The sequence below is a fragment of the Leuresthes tenuis genome, unplaced genomic scaffold (genome assembly GCF_036924035.1).
Source record: "Leuresthes tenuis unplaced genomic scaffold, fLeuTen1.0.hap1 SCAF_11, whole genome shotgun sequence".
In the NCBI taxonomy this organism is placed as follows: domain Eukaryota; kingdom Metazoa; phylum Chordata; class Actinopteri; order Atheriniformes; family Atherinopsidae; genus Leuresthes; species Leuresthes tenuis.
In genome coordinates this window covers 17,195,473-17,212,748 of record NW_027325365.1, presented here as the reverse complement: position 1 = coordinate 17,212,748, position 17,276 = coordinate 17,195,473, and the positions used below count along the sequence as shown (strand labels likewise).

The 17,276-nt window shown below is 39.6% G+C and overlaps 2 protein-coding genes across 2 annotated transcripts in view; one reads left to right on the top strand and one right to left on the bottom strand.

The window, feature by feature from the left end:
- arl3l1 (ADP ribosylation factor like GTPase 3, like 1) overlaps positions 1-17,276 on the top strand; it is a 79,479-nt gene that overhangs the window by 31,665 nt on the left and 30,538 nt on the right. The window lies entirely within an intron of this gene.
- On the bottom strand, positions 3,830-16,716 carry slc34a1b (solute carrier family 34 member 1b). The gene is made up of 13 exons (XM_072396385.1): positions 16,696-16,716; positions 16,548-16,605; positions 14,680-14,853; positions 14,163-14,309; positions 13,744-13,887; positions 11,564-11,675; positions 10,886-11,081; positions 8,843-8,938; positions 8,641-8,710; positions 8,340-8,507; positions 8,076-8,192; positions 4,623-4,747; positions 3,830-4,423 (listed from the first exon to the last, which is right to left on the bottom strand). Exons 1-13 carry the CDS (start codon positions 16,714-16,716, stop codon positions 3,830-3,832), a joined length of 2,022 nt encoding a protein of 673 aa, XP_072252486.1.

The following is a 17,276-nucleotide window of genomic DNA, read 5'->3' as shown; positions in this document are numbered from 1 at the left end:
TTGAGCAGTTCTTGTAAAAATGCAGTTATTTAAAACTTAGATGCAGGGTAGGTTTCAGTGGTAATTAGGTCCCCAATGTCTGAGTTCAATTTAAATTCTGGACATCCTCGACATTTAATATCACTCGCAGTTGTGAGAGATATAAGAGGTGGCCTGCAGTACTTGAGTCTTCACAGTCCTCTCCTTTGCTACCTTCTTCAGGACTTTAATGGATTTTGATTCATTCCTCCTCGGCCACGGAGGTTTGATTCTGTGTTAGTATGTGCCGACGTGCAGATCCATCATAGTGCGAGGTTAAGAAAATGAAAACAAAGGTTCTCGCTCAAATGCAGCTTCACGATTCCATTAGGCCTGGCAATACCTTAAATATTAAAAGACTTAGCTCATTCAGCAAAATGTAGATGTTAATCTACTGCTGCAATGACAAACTTCTCCTTTGACCTCATGGTTAAGTACAGAAGCTTCTGCAAAGTTTATTGTCCCAACAGGCCCAAAGCCATCAGCCATGATAGAGCAGTTTGTTTTCATGAATAATAAAAGTGATGCGGATCATTTTCTGTTCTAATACTGCGGATGAAATTTCCAGTCAATTAACTGGTAATGTTATTTATTTTGTAAGGAAGTTGGCACTTTTGCGATGAGTCATGGAGGTTGTGGCTAACAAGAGGAAAACCTTTTAAGAGCAAATTTTTCAGAAAAAATAGAGTATGTGGAAGTAAAAAATATTCATTAATTTATTCAATCCTAAATATGCCTGTGTGTGCTGTAACTGCCAGTTCAACATACAAATGGAGTTTTGTTTTCTTCTCTATATGCATTAGACATACAGTAACCTTTCAGTTATATTCTATCACTTATACTATTAAGACTCTTCAACTTAAAACTTTTCTCATTATATATATCACCATTATAAACTGACAATCCAAAGTTATACCCTCTACACACACCTTCACGGCAAAACTGCTTATGTCAAGCTTTATAATGGTGAACAGGCCAGAACGTTTTTCTTCAGAACTCTAATGTGTCAGTAACTACGTTTTAAGATTCTCATTTTGATTAAGAACGCTGCTGTCTCTTTAAGAAATATTCAACATCCAACACATCAAGAAATAGCTGCTGATAAGTTATTGCTGAATCAGTCAAACGAAAGTGCCATCAAAGCAAAATCTGAGGGCTTGAAGGCTGAAAGCACTCATGGAAATAGTGATGAATATGTTGTTTACTTTAGATCCTCTTAAGTTATCCTCAAATGGCAGAAAGAAAATACTGATACTATAGGGCTACAGGAACAACAGGATTTTCACCATGTGGTGTAAAGGTGCATGTTAATACCACCCAGAGAATGATGCACCATCAGGGACAAAGCGTGTAAAAGTCAAATTAACACGCTGGAGAGTAGTCACGGCAATGAAAAAGTACATATTCTACATCAGTGAAGAAAAGAGGGTGAACATACGTGAGTATATGTGAATCAATGTGAAGAAAATGTGCAGCTTTTGATCTCAAAATATAAAGACTGAAATGTGATGCTGGCAGCAGACAACCATGACAGATCCCAGCCCTGCCTTTGAAAGTCTGTACTTGAAAAGGCTCAACAGGACCATGACCGCACCATGCTGTACTCCAGCACCCAAATAAGTGGCTGTCTGTACTCAGATCTACTCTCCCTCTGAGAGTGGGGTGGATTTTTGTGAGGCTCTGAAGGATTGAGTGCCGTGGCGGGTTCTAAGGATTCTCAGTCTTTTCCTTCTGCTCTCTGAAGCCTCCAAACTGCAGCTCAGCCCGGGCTGCCATTAACGGTGGGAGACCAGGCGAGCCTTCTTTTGTTGAAACAAAATGTCCCAGTAGAGCAGGTTTTCAGGTGAGTATTCGAACCAGGCAAAAAAGTCATCCAAAGTTGACATCTCATGTAAGATATGTTCTCTATTTCTTTTTCTGGCAGAATTCAACATCAAGGTAGAATCTTACCAGTAGAGCAAACAGCACTGCTTTATAAGTACTTTCATACTATTAAAAGCGAAAGTATGTGTGGCGTCTGATTCTCTCCGATTACATCAACGGACTTTAGTGTGTCAACATTCCTTAAACACATGATCAATTGTTAGACTGCAAACAGGAAAACAGCTCTTATTCACACATTCAGCAACACCTCCCGAGTGTGCTTACTTACCCACTTAGTGAGCACACACACACAAACACTACCATACATGCTGGCTGCAAAATATCATCCACATCTTTAAAGATAACATCAAGTAGCTCATGTGAAAAAGCTTTGAATTCTTAGTGATGCCCATGTGTAATTAGTCGCCCACTAGCACTTCCATAACCAACGCATATGAGGTATTTTGACATAATGATTGAACATTTATCCTCCCGGTAATATGATTGTGTCATTAAACTTTGAGATTAAATCTGCTGGTTTCCTTTTTCTTTTTCAGCAATCACTACAGGTCAAAGTAAATGGGTGAACCTTCTTCAGGGCCAGATGTATAAGTACTGATAATTATTGTTTTATACTCACTGTAACGTAAGCATGACTGAGCATTTGGTTAAAGACTGATCACTGCTCTTTACTAATGATTTTTCTACTATAAAAAACATGGTGAGTCGTCTTTGGACATCTAAAATCCTTATTTTAACATTTGTTAAGCTTTTTCTGAAGACGGATCTGTGCTCGTTAACCCTCGATGAAAACGGATGGTCATATCAAAAACTCACATGATTACATGAGTCATTTAAAGTTGAGAATTTAGTTTAATCATAGTTTTAACAGTATTATTGTTCATACAATACTTTTATTTCCATCTAAAATCAAGCATAGAGTAAAATCCAATATGCATGATATGGACATGAAACAGCATTTTGAACTCGGCTTGATTGAAGGAATCAAATAGTTTTTCCATTTCTGAAACTCAGATGTTCAAAAGTTACGTGCATATACATTTAAAACTGATTGGTAGCATTTGATTGCTCGAGAAAAAGATATCTTGCATTCAAAGTGGGAATGGCAGCTCAAATGCTGTGCGTCATATCACATCTGTACGGGCTGAATTAACCTGCCAAAGAGAAAATAAGCAACTTTGGCATCACTCTGAAGTCTTTTGTTCCTGAAAAACATTTTCTATCTAGGGTCTCGCTGAATTGCTTGTTCTTGTTTCCCGCCTTCATGTTTTGCTTTTAACATGTTTGATTCGTGTGCTTTTGTATTCCATGATGGGTATGATTTTCAGTGAGTGATTCTTTCTTTTTATTTCTCACCCTTTGACCAGTTCTCTCTTCTATGTGCCTTTTTATTTTACAAAAACATGGAAACTATAGAAACCATCCCATATGGAAGGACCCACTGCACAGATGGATATGAATGGTTCTTCCTAAGGTAATATAAACATAGGAATTCATCTAGAAAAGCTGTTAGATACATTTTGAAACACGTTTTTTTTAAAAATAAATTTTTTTCTCAAAGATCATCTTTGTTACTTTATTACTGTTACACCGTACAACATAAAGAGGTCACCATCAATCACCTGCAATCATGCAAGGGTCCACCCACAGAGCAGTTTTGGTAGAAAAGTAATTAAGAGAAATCTAAAGGGATGACTAAATAACAAAGATGTGTAAGTGAGTGTTACAACTAGAAGCAATACAGACTCATATAATATCTGTTTTTATATTCAGAGTTCTCGATCATTTCCTTTTATTATTGTGTACTGGATTTTAGGTGTAGTTTCCAGCTGCAAAAACTGCAAAAAAATAAAATTCTGAAGTAAGACTACATTCTTATTCCAGTGTGGATACAGTTGAGTATAAAAAGCTTTTCTTATCCGTTCCACTACAGAGGAGTGCTGTTGCTCCTCTCTAACCCTTTCAATTTAAAAACCAGCACCCCTGGTCTGCTCTCATCCAGGCAGTCCAGGACTGGGTTGCTATAAGCCAGATGTTCTTTCCTGTGAACAGACTCTTCCTGCATGTTGCCTGACATCTGTGTTGAGATGGCCTCCTCGTCTTCCTCCTCTTCCTGACTCTCCTCGCACGTGAAGCTGCAGCATGCGGTTGCTTTGGTGATCAAGCTGTCAAGTGGCTTGAGAGAGTGCATCCATTTGGGCAAGAAATCCCAGGTCTGGAGCTTGGTGGGCAGATGATGGGGGCTGTGAGCCTGCATCATATTTACCATAGCAATGAAGAGGGTGACACCCAAAAAAGGACCCCCGACACCAGCCATTACTCGCCACCCAGCCAGCGAGAGGCCAAGGACCAGTGATGGAAGGAGCAAGAAGCAGATGAGGAGGTACAAGACTGCAAACCAGCGATACTTGGCAGTGCGCTCACCCAGGACACGAGCCATCTTTATTGGTAGACGCATAAATGGAAGAGGATACCATAGCAGAATGCCAAAGATATTAAAGAAAAGATGACACAAGGCAATCTGTGTGGACAAAGAACGTAAAGAGAAGCAGACTGTAAGTGCTGAAATGCATAAATAATACTCTGAAACTAACATGTTGGTTTTTTTCTAGTAGGTGAAAGAAATGTCTGAAAGTTTCACTCTGCAGTGGTGGTGGTGTCACCTTTTTTAAAAATGCATTTTCAAAATGGCAGTTGTTTCAAACAAAACATCTGCCTACCTGTATGGCAGCTCCTAGTTTGTTCCCAGGACTGGCCAGAGCTGCCAGGAGGGCTGTGGCAGTGGTGCCAATGTTGGAGCCAAGGGTGAGAGGATATGCCCGCTCCAGACTGATGACACCGATGCCTGACAGAGATGTCAAAAATATAACATGTCAAAAGAAGCAAGATAAGAGGGATAAATTGTTAGCCTGTGACTGTGTGTTTGCTTTAATTGCATGATATCACAACATGGTATCACAGAGATTTGAAGAGAGGGCAGGGCTGAAATCCAACATAAAACAGAAATCTATTTGTGGATTAGGAAGTCTCATTCATACAGTTTACCTTTTCAATTCAAGCCTGTTTAATTAGCTCGTTTTGAAAGGAAATATGATCCCATTCTCATATTTATCACTGTGTAGCAGGCTGATGACTAACTCATCACAAATTTGCTTCATTTAGCTAGCAGTCTACTATAGTGGCAGTTACACAACATCGTGTGTAATAAAGAGCCTTTATTCAATGTTTCAGGTATTATCTTGTTGGGATGAGAACACAAGGTTAGAGAATATTATTGAATAACAAATGCAATGCAGCATATGTGTTCTATGTCACGTTAACAATTTATTTCCTTTGCAGTAAATGTCTGTTTAGAGGTTGAGCTGTTAGAATTTATATCTTGGTGCAGAAACCAGTAGCCTTGGAAACAACAGGGTTGTTAGATTACAGTGATAATTCTTCTGAGTCTGATTGACATTAGAGACTCTTCTGTGTTGTCTTGACCTATTCTCCCTGTCCACCCTCTCTCTCTTTTTGGCTTGTTGAAACAACTTTACAAGAAAATCATTACAAACTTTAAATGACTCATGCATGCACTGATACATACTGGAGGTTGAATTAAAGCTGGAAAGATGGGGAGTCACGGTCCAGGTCAGCGCCTCGACTGAAGTAACCTCTGTGATGGGCTAACCCACTGAACAGAAAGAGCTAGTTCTCAGCACAATTAGGGCCATGTTTTAATTTTCGTATTAAAAGGGACTTTCACCTCACAGGTCTGCTTTAAATTAGGAAAAATCCCAAAAGCACGGTGAGCTTAAAATATAAATAATTAATAGGAGGGCGACAAACCACTCTTAATATACTTTTATGTAGCTTTAATTAAATATTTTTCCATTGTTTTAAATGACCAACTTCCCTAATGCAGTCCTATTTTCACTGTGTTTCCATTAAGCTTCCTCGAAACCATGCAGGAAGGTTACAGGGGGGACGTAACAAAAACAATCTTTGGAACCATTCTGGTTTTACCATCACAGGTCAACATCACTGCTCAGTGTAATGCCAGTGCGAGTTTGTATTTTCGCAGATGGATGAAGATAATCTTGAGAGGTCGAGGCCCCCGAACAACGGTCTTACATGGCACTGTGTGGGAGGTTCAAAAATGGCTTGTGTAATGGTTTGTGACGAAAGATTTTTCTAATCAGCCAATAGGAGCGCAGGTTGGAGTGATGTGCTGGTCAGCATGACTTTAATGCCATTGTGTGAAATCCCAATTAAAGCTGAGCAGTTTAAGATCATGGCAGCAGAAACCTTGTCTGCTTGATGTGTCCTCCGGCTTGTTCCATGACCACGAAAAGAAAGACCCAGCACAGAAGGAAATTACAACCTGTAGACAAATGCCTTAAGACAGGTTTCACACCAGCTGTGTGGTGTGGGACTTCATGATTTTCATTTTGGCTCCCATGTTAATAGATTAGAGTGTGCACAATGGCTGCAGGATATGTTGCTTATACAGCACTGCAGTATCATCTAAAGATTGAAATACGACTTCAAATGAGCAAAAACACACCTTTCACTGTATTTTCAGTATGGAGGCAATATGTAATAGACATTATACATATAGTAGCTTACCTAATATGAGACAGATTTTCTTTTGATTTTAGTAATTGCATGGGACTGGTACAACTTGTTCAGTTTCACGTTTATCACTGCATTGGTTTCCACAAAACTCTATTCACAGTGTCTATAAGAGGCAACACTAAAGCAAAAAGAATTTGCAGGAAGTAGCTGCAGCATCAGTGCCAAAACAGGAAAGATTGCTGTGAGAAGACACAAAGCAGCAGTTCAGCAGGGTACAGTTAATGCTCACAACAAGCAGCCCATGTATAGCTGGAATGATTCCAGTCAGATTATCTTTGCAGGCAGTATTATCCAATCTTAGAAAACTTCTGGTGTCACAGGAGAGCAACCAAAGTAATCAGTAATCAAACAAACAAAACTGAAAATGAAACCCAAGTTGAAGTTCATCAAGTGGATTGTATATCTCTCCTGGATAGAAACTGAATTCCTTTTTCTCGTCTCAAGGTATGGGGAAAATGTTTAGGGTAATCATTTACCTCTCCTCCTACTGAGGAGCATGGCGCATGGGATGGGTGACTGACTCAATTAGTCAAGGGTATTCTACCTCCTGACTCTGAAAACTCCTAACTCCTATAAACCTTTGGCATATCATACTGGCATACTTTTCCAAAGAGTGGCCATAAAGATGATGGCTGATTATTTGCTCCCAGAAGATAAAATAAATACATTGCCATTTAGCTGAATTTTCACTGAAGAACTTCCATATGTGTCTTTGATCCATGTAGTATTATGAACTCTAAATTTCATTTTCACGTCTCCACTTAATTGTTGAATTGTTAATCTGCAGCTGTGGTGTCTGGAGGGCAGATAATTCAATAGTGGATTAGTAATGATAATGTCATTTTTATGCACTCTCTTGTAATTCTTCTCCACATACAGTTCAGATTGTCACTTAAACTGTTTTCCTTGACCTGCTTTTCTATGCATCTAAAGCTTCAAAGGAGAAACATTACAATTTTTTTCTTATCATCTGTCACAATATTATTCTATAAAGTAATGAGGTAAATGTGAAAGTAACCCCAATAGGCCAAAAGCTCAATCCTCTTCTTTTTTTGTTTACCTTTGCCACAAGCCAAAAAAAGCCTCATCTCATCTGTGCATTTCCCAATCAAACACTTGTAAACAGGGGCATACAAAGACTAAATCAACTGTTATGTCTCATAATAAAAATGTCACACGCATAATGCCAAAGAGAAATTCTGCTGTGATTTTTGTGCAGTCCATTGTCATATTCTGGTTTTGGATTTAAACATGTATAGATAGATTAAAGAGGGTGCGAAACATTGTGATAGCCAATCAGAGAAAATTGTATTCAAGTTTGAGAGACTTCAAGAGCCTCAATCTAAAATAAACTCTTTAAGGCCGAGGCTCAACTCAGAGGCTGCATAAGAACCAATATGAAATAAACAAGAACTTTAAGCTTTGATCTGTGAACCATGCAAAGACACTCATGTACAAATGATAAAGATAACGTCTTCTAAAAACATTCTAACGTTTGAATACATTTCTCACAGAGAGTAGTGATATTATCATAGAGCAAAAGCACATTTACTCACCAACCAGGGGAGTCATGGCTGAAGTAAAGACAGAACTACTCTGGACCAGAAAGGTCACCCCTGCTCCCACAAACATGGCAATGTATCCTGCCAGCCACCCAAAGGGATATGGAAGGTCTGTAGGGATGCACAGTAGAGACATGGATTACAGTCTATTCTGCATAACAGATAGTTTTTCTGTTTTTTTTTTTCTTCTAATTTTGGTTTGTTGTTTCCTTACAAACCGAGGCCTGGAGTATTGGTTGCTCAGAAGAAAACATCTACCTGTGTTGATGACTTTATGGATGATCTTTGCCACTTTGCCTTGAAGAAGAGAGTTGAGTAGTTTTACCAGGAGCAGCAGACATGTGCAGAGGACAACCAGGGAGGCAGCCAGGAGAATAAGGCCCACTGTGAGATCTGACAGCTCTGTAGATGCAAACAAATGTCTGCCTGCAAAGAGAAAGAAAACAAAGATGCAAACATAAAAACAGGCATTGTCGTTTTCTACATTCCCATTGAGCGATGAAAAGCTTAAGAGTGTTTCCCTTGGATATTTGGAATGCATTACAGATTTTGTGCTCACATTTGATGCGCGAAGGCAAAGACATATTATTACTGAGGCCACAGTTTTCAGTGCTCCCATTGCCAGCAAACTGTAAATACAAAGAAAGTAGGACAGACAGACAGAAAGAAAGAAATAAAAGCAGACAAGTGAAAGGCTCCTTGTCCAGATGTCAAAGACATGTCTGAATGTACAAGAAACAGCAGTGGAGATGTACAATTACCATAAACGAGTCAATGTGGCACCATTCTTTCACTAGGCTTCTGTTCCTCATGCCCTCATTTCCCATGGCGATTCCTGTGATCACACATTTGTCCAGCTGAGGATAGAAAGACAAATGTTGTCTGAAAATTAAAGGAGATTTAGATTAAATGATCACAGAGTTTCAGTTGTTCACTTTTCAGGGTCTGGGTTAATCTTTCTATTGCACAAATCAGTCAGCCATGTCTCTGATATTATTGATCTACAATCAATATTAGCAAAAAATTCCGTGATGTAAAATAATTTGTTGATACTTACTTGGACCAGGTTCTGTGTTGTCAAATAATCTCAACTCTCGACTGTCAGATGACATCAGTTGTAACTTGTTTTCTAATTGGGTTAACATCATTATCTGATTGAGAACGCCTACACATGAGGCTTTGCCACGTGTGGGAGGTTCAAGAACATGCATTTTGGCTCGGGTCAGGGTGACTTAGAGCTTTAAAATCTAGATATTGATAATGCATTGTAATAGCATCTCTTATCACCACTGGGCCAAAATACAACAATCTTTAGAAAACCATTAGTGTATTGGCATCAGTCCAGTGGACCCTGTATCTTAGGGTGTTTAAATGAAATGACTGAATGTCCTACTGTGTACTCAAGTTTAACTACCCTACTGATACTTTAACAAGCAAGCAGGTTATAAAGAAATGTACATATCTGGAGGCACTCAGAGGCAAAAGTACTCTTCTAAATAAAGATTGCTAATCCAAGTCAAACCCACACAAAGCTGTGGCTGTTTATAAGGTATATGAGACTCCACGCACAGTAATTTCTTCTAACTTCAAAGATAAACAGCATGAAGACCGATTTCTTACATTTATAACAAACCACATATTCTGAAAGTAGATTAGAATTAGGTGAGCTGAGGTTCATTTGGACAGGCCAACGTGTGGTGCCAATGTCAGCTGTCTGTCAGAATTCGATGGTGCAGGAGAAGGGAGGACCCAGATGCAGACTTCAAAAACTCAAAAAGGTTTAGGGTAATCATTTACCGAGGCTGAGCCGGATTATTAAAAATTCTTAAACTGAGAATAACCAAACAAAACAAGACTACGATTTATAAATAACAAGACTATGGAAACTGTGGCTAGAGGCAAAAACCTGACTTAACAAGATGAAATTGTGGCCAGAAAAGGGTAAGTGAAGTGAGGATTTCGCAATGACTGATGGAAACCTGGAAACTATATACTGTGGGAGGTGATTGGTGACGAGGTGCAGCTGTGAAACAGAAAACAAGCGACTTGAGTGAAGCTAAGTGACAAGAAACCTAGAAACATAAGAACCTGAAAACATAACGAAGAACCTGAAAACAAGAATAATCAAAACATAGAACGTGGCACCGTCAAAGAAACATCCAGGTTTGCTATATCTATGTAAGGGATGCATATATATATATTTATATATATATATATAGCAAATGGATAGTGTAAGATTGCTGTGTCACTAGCATGACTCTTACATGAGCGGGTTTGTCTCATGAAACAAGTGTCTCACTTCAGGTAGGGACAACGGCATGTCAAATGGACTTTCTTTGTCTCCATTTGAAAGTTTTTAAAATGGGATTTGATGGCTATATATATTTTCTTATTTGACTCTTATAACTGTGCATCAAAAACAGCAACGTGGCTTACAGATGGATTTGATAGCATATAGCTACGGTAACCGTAGCCTCTTGCGCTTGTCCACAGCATTATTTGTTGTTTTTATTTGGGTTTGTTTTTTTGTTGTTGTTTTATGCTTGTTTGCTTTCCTCGAGGCTATAAGTTTCCGTTTAGGACTTCTTCTTAAACTGAACTACAACCATGGTCTTTTTGTGCCTTTCCGGACCAAAAACACAGGAATAGAAATGTAAGAACTGGGTTTAAACTGTTTTTTTTTTTTCAAATTGCTTCAGATTTGCTTTGCAAATTAATGTAAATTTCTATTAGATATTTTATGCCTGGGGGAGGGTTATTTAAAACAGGATATATCTTTAAAAAATGCCAAAGGGGCTGATTACCTGTATAATGAGCTTGGTGACTGGCTCTGTGATGACCTTTAGTAGCTCAGGAGCTTCCTCCCCAGGCTGGAGCCTGAAGTTGGTGATCAGCAGTTGGGACAGCCAGGTCATTAGCCCGCTCACTACCTCTAGGGGTAATAGAACCACAACTGACAACCAGTTGAAGCAGTCGTGGATTGTGGCTCCAGCAAAGGCACTGTGGTGGGTCAAAAAAATGAACTGTGTTCATCCAAGGTCAGCGCGATCATCTACCCAAAGTAATTCCTTGCTAATCTGATTTTCATGGCTCAGTTTTCTGGGTATGTGTGACGTAATGAGAAATTTGATTTTGACTTTGTACGTGGATATTACAAAAGATTAATGCTTCATAATTATTTTACCACACAGATAGAATAGCATGCCATCTGTTCAGTGCAGTGTCTTTTCATGACAGAGATTAACTGGTCCACAATCATTGTGGATCGATGCCATTATTGTCAATTTTTAGAAATTACACTGAAATGGAGTTTGATGGTAAGAGGAAACAAACAGCTGGCAGTGCTTTTTTTTCCACCCATCCTCTGATTTCTAGCCTGCACTTTTGATAAATAATATCTTTCTCCTCTCCACGTCCATTTTGGTTTCTTCTTCCTTGCTCTGCGGTCTCCCCCATCTCCTGCCCTCACCACATTTACTCACCGTTGAAACTCATTTCTCTCTGCAGCTTGCATCATGGCCACTATGGTGTTTGTGACTGAAGTCCCAATATTAGACCCCATGATGACTGGAACAGCCGACTTCACTTCCAACACTGTAAGATGGAACCCGACAGAAGGTTACCTTTCTGCATCAAAGTCATTTTTACAGCTTTCATCCATAAGAAGAAATTTTTCTCATAGTGTGAATGGCAGCCCCCTGTTCATACAATTACTATACATGACCTTGAATGCAACATGGGTTTTAATAGAGATGGGAGGTGATTGTGATTTCCAAGTGAGTGGAGGCAGCTATACAGGAGTGAGCTTTTAATGGCGACACAAAGGACAAACATCATGAGGACAAACATTCATGCATTCCTCTATATTAGATAATGAACTCCAATTTCCCTCTTTGCTCTGTTCTAAAGAAGCATTGGAAAGAAATAGACACCTTCTGCATACAGATGTCAATCATTTTATGGATGAAATGTGGAAAACCAGCAGGCGAGAGCCTGAACCGATATGAATTTTCGAATGAAGCGGGATAAACTATACTCACGGAGATGGTGGGAGATAACAGTGTGCAATATGGTATGATTTAATTACCACTCCGACTAGTACACCCAACAAGATCACATAATTCTAAAGAGATTGCAAATTGAAGTGATATTTCAGGCCAGTCACAGAAACTGTGATAAGTTTAGCCATAGTTTATTTTGACCTTGCAAATTAATCTTCATATTAGAATTAAATGTGCCAATTTTCAAACTACAGATATTATATAGCCACTATTTAGAGTGTATGTAAGGTGGCACAATATACCAGGACTGACATTGACCATATTAAAAGCGCGATATATCAATGTTATGTTGATGATACATTTATGATGATACTGCTATTGGATCCCAGCTGCTAAAATCAAAAGCATTACTGATTGCAAATTGGAGTTTTCTTACTTTTTGTGCAGTTCCTCACCTCCCATGTTAAGTGTCATTCAATAGCCAAAAGAAAACTAGACAAATCAAAACATGAGTTTATAGCCTCAAGTTTTCCACTGATAAGATGGTAATTGTGAACGCTTTTGGCCATGATAATCATGTATAGAAAACCTGACATCGCGACAGCCCTAATCGCAGCCATAATGATTTTGACACATTTTATTGCAGAAATAGCCAGAATAATCTGGAAGTTTTTGTTATTTGATAACTTGTGACCATTATAATAATCAAACACATCCTCACTGCTGTAGTTGTTAACTGTTTTGTTATAACTATTATTGAATAATACAATTCAACAATGTCAAACTAACAAAGAAATCTGGACACCCACACCAACATTTTGGGTTTACGCTTGTCTCTCCTTCCCCTTTTCTTCTGTGATGTGTTATATAAACGCCAGATGAGTGTTTTTTTTAGAGCATTATGATGTCATTGTGAGGTTGTACAAAGAATGTAAGAAGTCATCCCTTTATCACATTATCCTGTAAAGCATTTACAGACTCATTTTGTAATAATGAGTCTGTAAATTATTGAGTTATGGGGGAATAGACATTTGTGCCACCATTTTAGCTCTGAAAAATCATATTATGGGCATACAGACCTGAAACCTAATGCCTCATAGATGTTGCAGATACAAAGTCATGCTAATCCTGAGGCAATTGCATGCATACTTTCACATGTTTTGATTTTTTGAACATTGTCAGATTTTAGGCTAATGAATAATGGTACAAAAGGTGTGAAAGATTATTGTTGAACTCATAGTATAATATTGTGAGAGGAATTTGCCAGCAAAAGGAAATGTATACAATAAATCCAGCTTTACACATTCATCTCTTAACATTTATGCATCCAGAAAAAAAGGCACTGTGAGCCAGAACATATTGCTCTGCATTTTCAATAGAGAAAACAGTGAGATGCTTTAGCTGCAACTTAATTTGTTGTTACAGTCAAAGATGCATCATGGGAATTTTGTCTCTATCTTTATTGCTATGTCAATATGTATGTATGCAAAGTAATAGGCTGGAGAGACACACGGGCATGCAATGCAGTAAACACACAAATCACAAACTAAATGAAGCTGACCTGGATATCTGCTTTTCCATTTCCAGGTCTTATTTAAAACTTAACACAGCTTATATGCTGGCGCTCACACATTTACACACACTTTCATGCACCTACTCACGTCCAGAGGCCACCAGACTGACTATAATGGAGGTTGAGGTTGACGAGCTCTGAACCAGCACAGTTGCCAAGATCCCCACCACCAGCCCTGCCACGGGGTTGGACAGCACTGCATTGTCCTGGAAAATGTCCCCGGCAACTTTACCTGGTCAAATATGCCGCCGAGATACAAAGAATCACACAAGCACAAAAAAAAAACAGTCTCAGAGTTGACAGAGGTGCCAGAAGCAACGTTTAACAAGACTCAGCCTGCTTGTTTCCCCAAATTCAAAAGGTCACGAGATGAGGCTTTGCTTTAAATTATACAGCGAGGCCCAGCAGGACAGTGTGAACTATAACTCTGTGACTCACTTATTTGTCAAACATCAACTAGCTGAATCCCAATCAAACTGCTGACGGGGCAGCAGGGGTTATACTTACCCCCTGCTAACTGGAAGGCAGAGCTCAGGGTGTCCAAGGAGCAAACAAAGAGGAAGAGAAGGATGAACAGAAGAGGAATCTTGGATATGTTGACAAGGGTCTGCTTGATCTTGTGTGGACTCACTGCTGTGGTCTGAGACCTATCTGCTCAAAACAACAACCAGTGAGATGGTAGCTGGGCTTGAATAGCAAACAGTTGTAGACTACACAAAAAAAACTGAATGTTGCAGGCTGTATCTTGCTTTTCTTCTTTGATTTCTAACTTCTGGATGATAGAGATATCCACAGTTAGCTCCCACATGTGGAGAACAAAACCATCTGACATATGTTACCCATATCTAGCCAAACCCCACTGAGTGACAGTAGGACCACATGATCTCATTGTCTTTGAGTGTTTTTTTCTGAACAAGCATGAGGCTCTGCTACTGCAACTGTAATTTACTTTTCAAAGATATCAAACTGTCTGCCACATAAAGAGATGCAATTGTGACTCTCCTCTTAAATGCCTTTCTTGTACCGTTCTCTCTCGGGAGTCTGTCTGCATCTTTTAGTGAAGGTGTGTGATTGGTATGTACGCCGTAGCCCTCAAAGCTGCTCGTAAGGTCATGGGTGGAGCCAATGCCAGATTCCTTGTCCTCCTCCATCAGAAGTTTGGGCTGTGAAGAGAGCTGAGCAGTGTGCATCCTTACCCCTGATGATGAATAACAAGAGGATGAAGAGCAGCTATAACAATTTGAAAGATACGAAAAATGATGGGAGTTGGTACCACTGTAATTGAGCCCTGCACTCAATTGACTGGACACTAGTTAGAGAGTGAGAGGACATATGGTGTTCTAAGAACTATAGAGAGATCCCAGGATGACACAGGAAAGGGAACACCTGAGAATGAATGTGTTTATCAGCCACCTGCAGCAGTTAAAAGAAGCAAGAAGAGACCAACATGTCTGTATATGAGCACATCTCTCAAAGAGCTACTGAGAGCAACAGACAGGCAATTTAGAGAACAAAGGGAACCTACTTTATTTGTAAGTGGCAGCTATCTTTGATTTGAGGTCAAAATGATCACTGTGCAGCATCACTTTTTCTCCCAACAAATGAACAAGTTGTTAGAATCAGCAATAGAACACCAGTATCAGTGTAACCTGTCTTGTCCTCCTTTTTTCTTACAGCTGCACATCAGCTCTTATAGAGACGCTCCACTCTCTGAGAGCTGCCATTTCCTTCAAAGGTTTTTAGATTTTCTTTTTTAGATCCAAAGAAGCTGTTTTTCCCCCTTTCACGTCTGCCACTTTTCAATATTTCTTGAGGCTTCAATAGGAGAGGAAATACTAATGTGTCCCTTAAAAGCAAAGAGGATGGAAGTAATTACAGCAGTCAAAATTACAGTAATTGCAGTCACTGCATCATTAGCATTATGCGCTGTGTCCTCCTACAGGTTCTGATCAGCAGAGAGCATATGCACATCTGTCTGTATGTGGGAGTGTTTGAGACAACTTCCATAAATCACAGCTGAATAAACTCTGGTCATATTTGTGTGGACCTTGTTGTGTATGAGCACAAACTCTTACCTAGCTGCCTCATACTCATCTCTTTGGTGGTCTGCCACTCTCGCTGTTGTTCTTTTTTGTTCTTTTCTTTTCTCTTTGCAGGTTTTACTTTAAGTCTCCCAACACTCACACAAAGACAATCGTGTATTGGTGAAGTACAACCTCTTACCTTATCTCTAGCAGCCTTGGTGTGACCCCTGTGAATTAAAGGCATCAAACTGAGGAGAACATCATCTTTAAATAAGCTTTCGGGTCTGGAGGTGTGAAGAGGAATGCATAATCCCTTGGTGATTAACTTGCTCCATCATCAGTGACGGCACTGTTAATCAATAACACAAAGCATTAAGTGGATGCATCAGAGGGGTAAGCATGCTGTGTATTAGCTAATGAATGATGTTTGCTCAGTTGGTTGTTTTTCACCTGATTTCTGGGCCAGATAAAACAGTGACCTGTGTGATGTGATTAATCGTCCTTGTTGGTGCAGGTTTCAGAAGTAGGAGAGCAGGAGAAATCTGACACCTAGTGGTAAATGTCAAAGAATGCTGCAGATTATTTTTGGCACTCTCTCTATAGTCCACTCACATTCTCACACAGCAGTTTTCATCAGGCTTTGAAACGGGCCAACAACTTAAAACAGGGTTGTTCGATCATCATCTCTTTCACAAGATAAGTTAATAGATATATTTCAGACATATAAGATGTAATCTGCTCGACTTGTGCAGAATACACCGGTGTTTAGATGCTTTGGCAGCACTTAAGATCAAGTGTGATATGATTGGAAAGGAGCTATCAGGGAGATTTCCTGCGAGCCTCTTAAAACACACGTATACACATTTACCAGCACACTCCACTGACCACTGGTGATACTCCTCATCACAAGAGACAGCAGCGTTGGCCTGTGAAACAGGCTGGCTGTTAATGAGTAGTCCAGCTAAATTTCTGTCATATCAGCAGTGCTCTCATCCAGATCTGCAAAACCTGCTGACCTCAGAGGAGTAGAACTTCATATACCCCTCCACTAAATTGTTACTTTCCAAACTATTGTGAGAGCTGGGAGCCGGGGAGAGATAACTGCTGTGTTTTAGTGCAGGTAGCTGGATGGAAGCTGAGGCTGCCTCCTTCAGTGCCGACTACAGGGAAGAAACCCTTTGGATTTGATGCAGCTTTAGGCAGAGAAAAATAGAAACACAGACATAGATGTGCATATGGACACACGCATGTACTCATTTATAAACACATATGGTGATAGCTAATTTGTGTTGCAGCTCCACAGCTCTTTGGTAAAAAGCCCTCCATTTAGCAGTCAATCCCTCCACATGTGCAAGTCAAAGTGAGGTTTTCCACCACCTGTCAGCCTGGGGATAAGCAAAACAGAGATGACAGGGTCATCATCTTGCCTTCCACCACACCTGTCAATGAGTGAGCTGCAGGCCCGTACAATCAGTCCTGTTCTGCCATACTTCTGCTGTGCTGCCCTGTGATCATTTTATTATAAGGAATGCTATATTATGCTCCAACTCGGGGTTTCCTCTGTTTTTGTCAATAAAGGTGGTCAGGATAATACTTA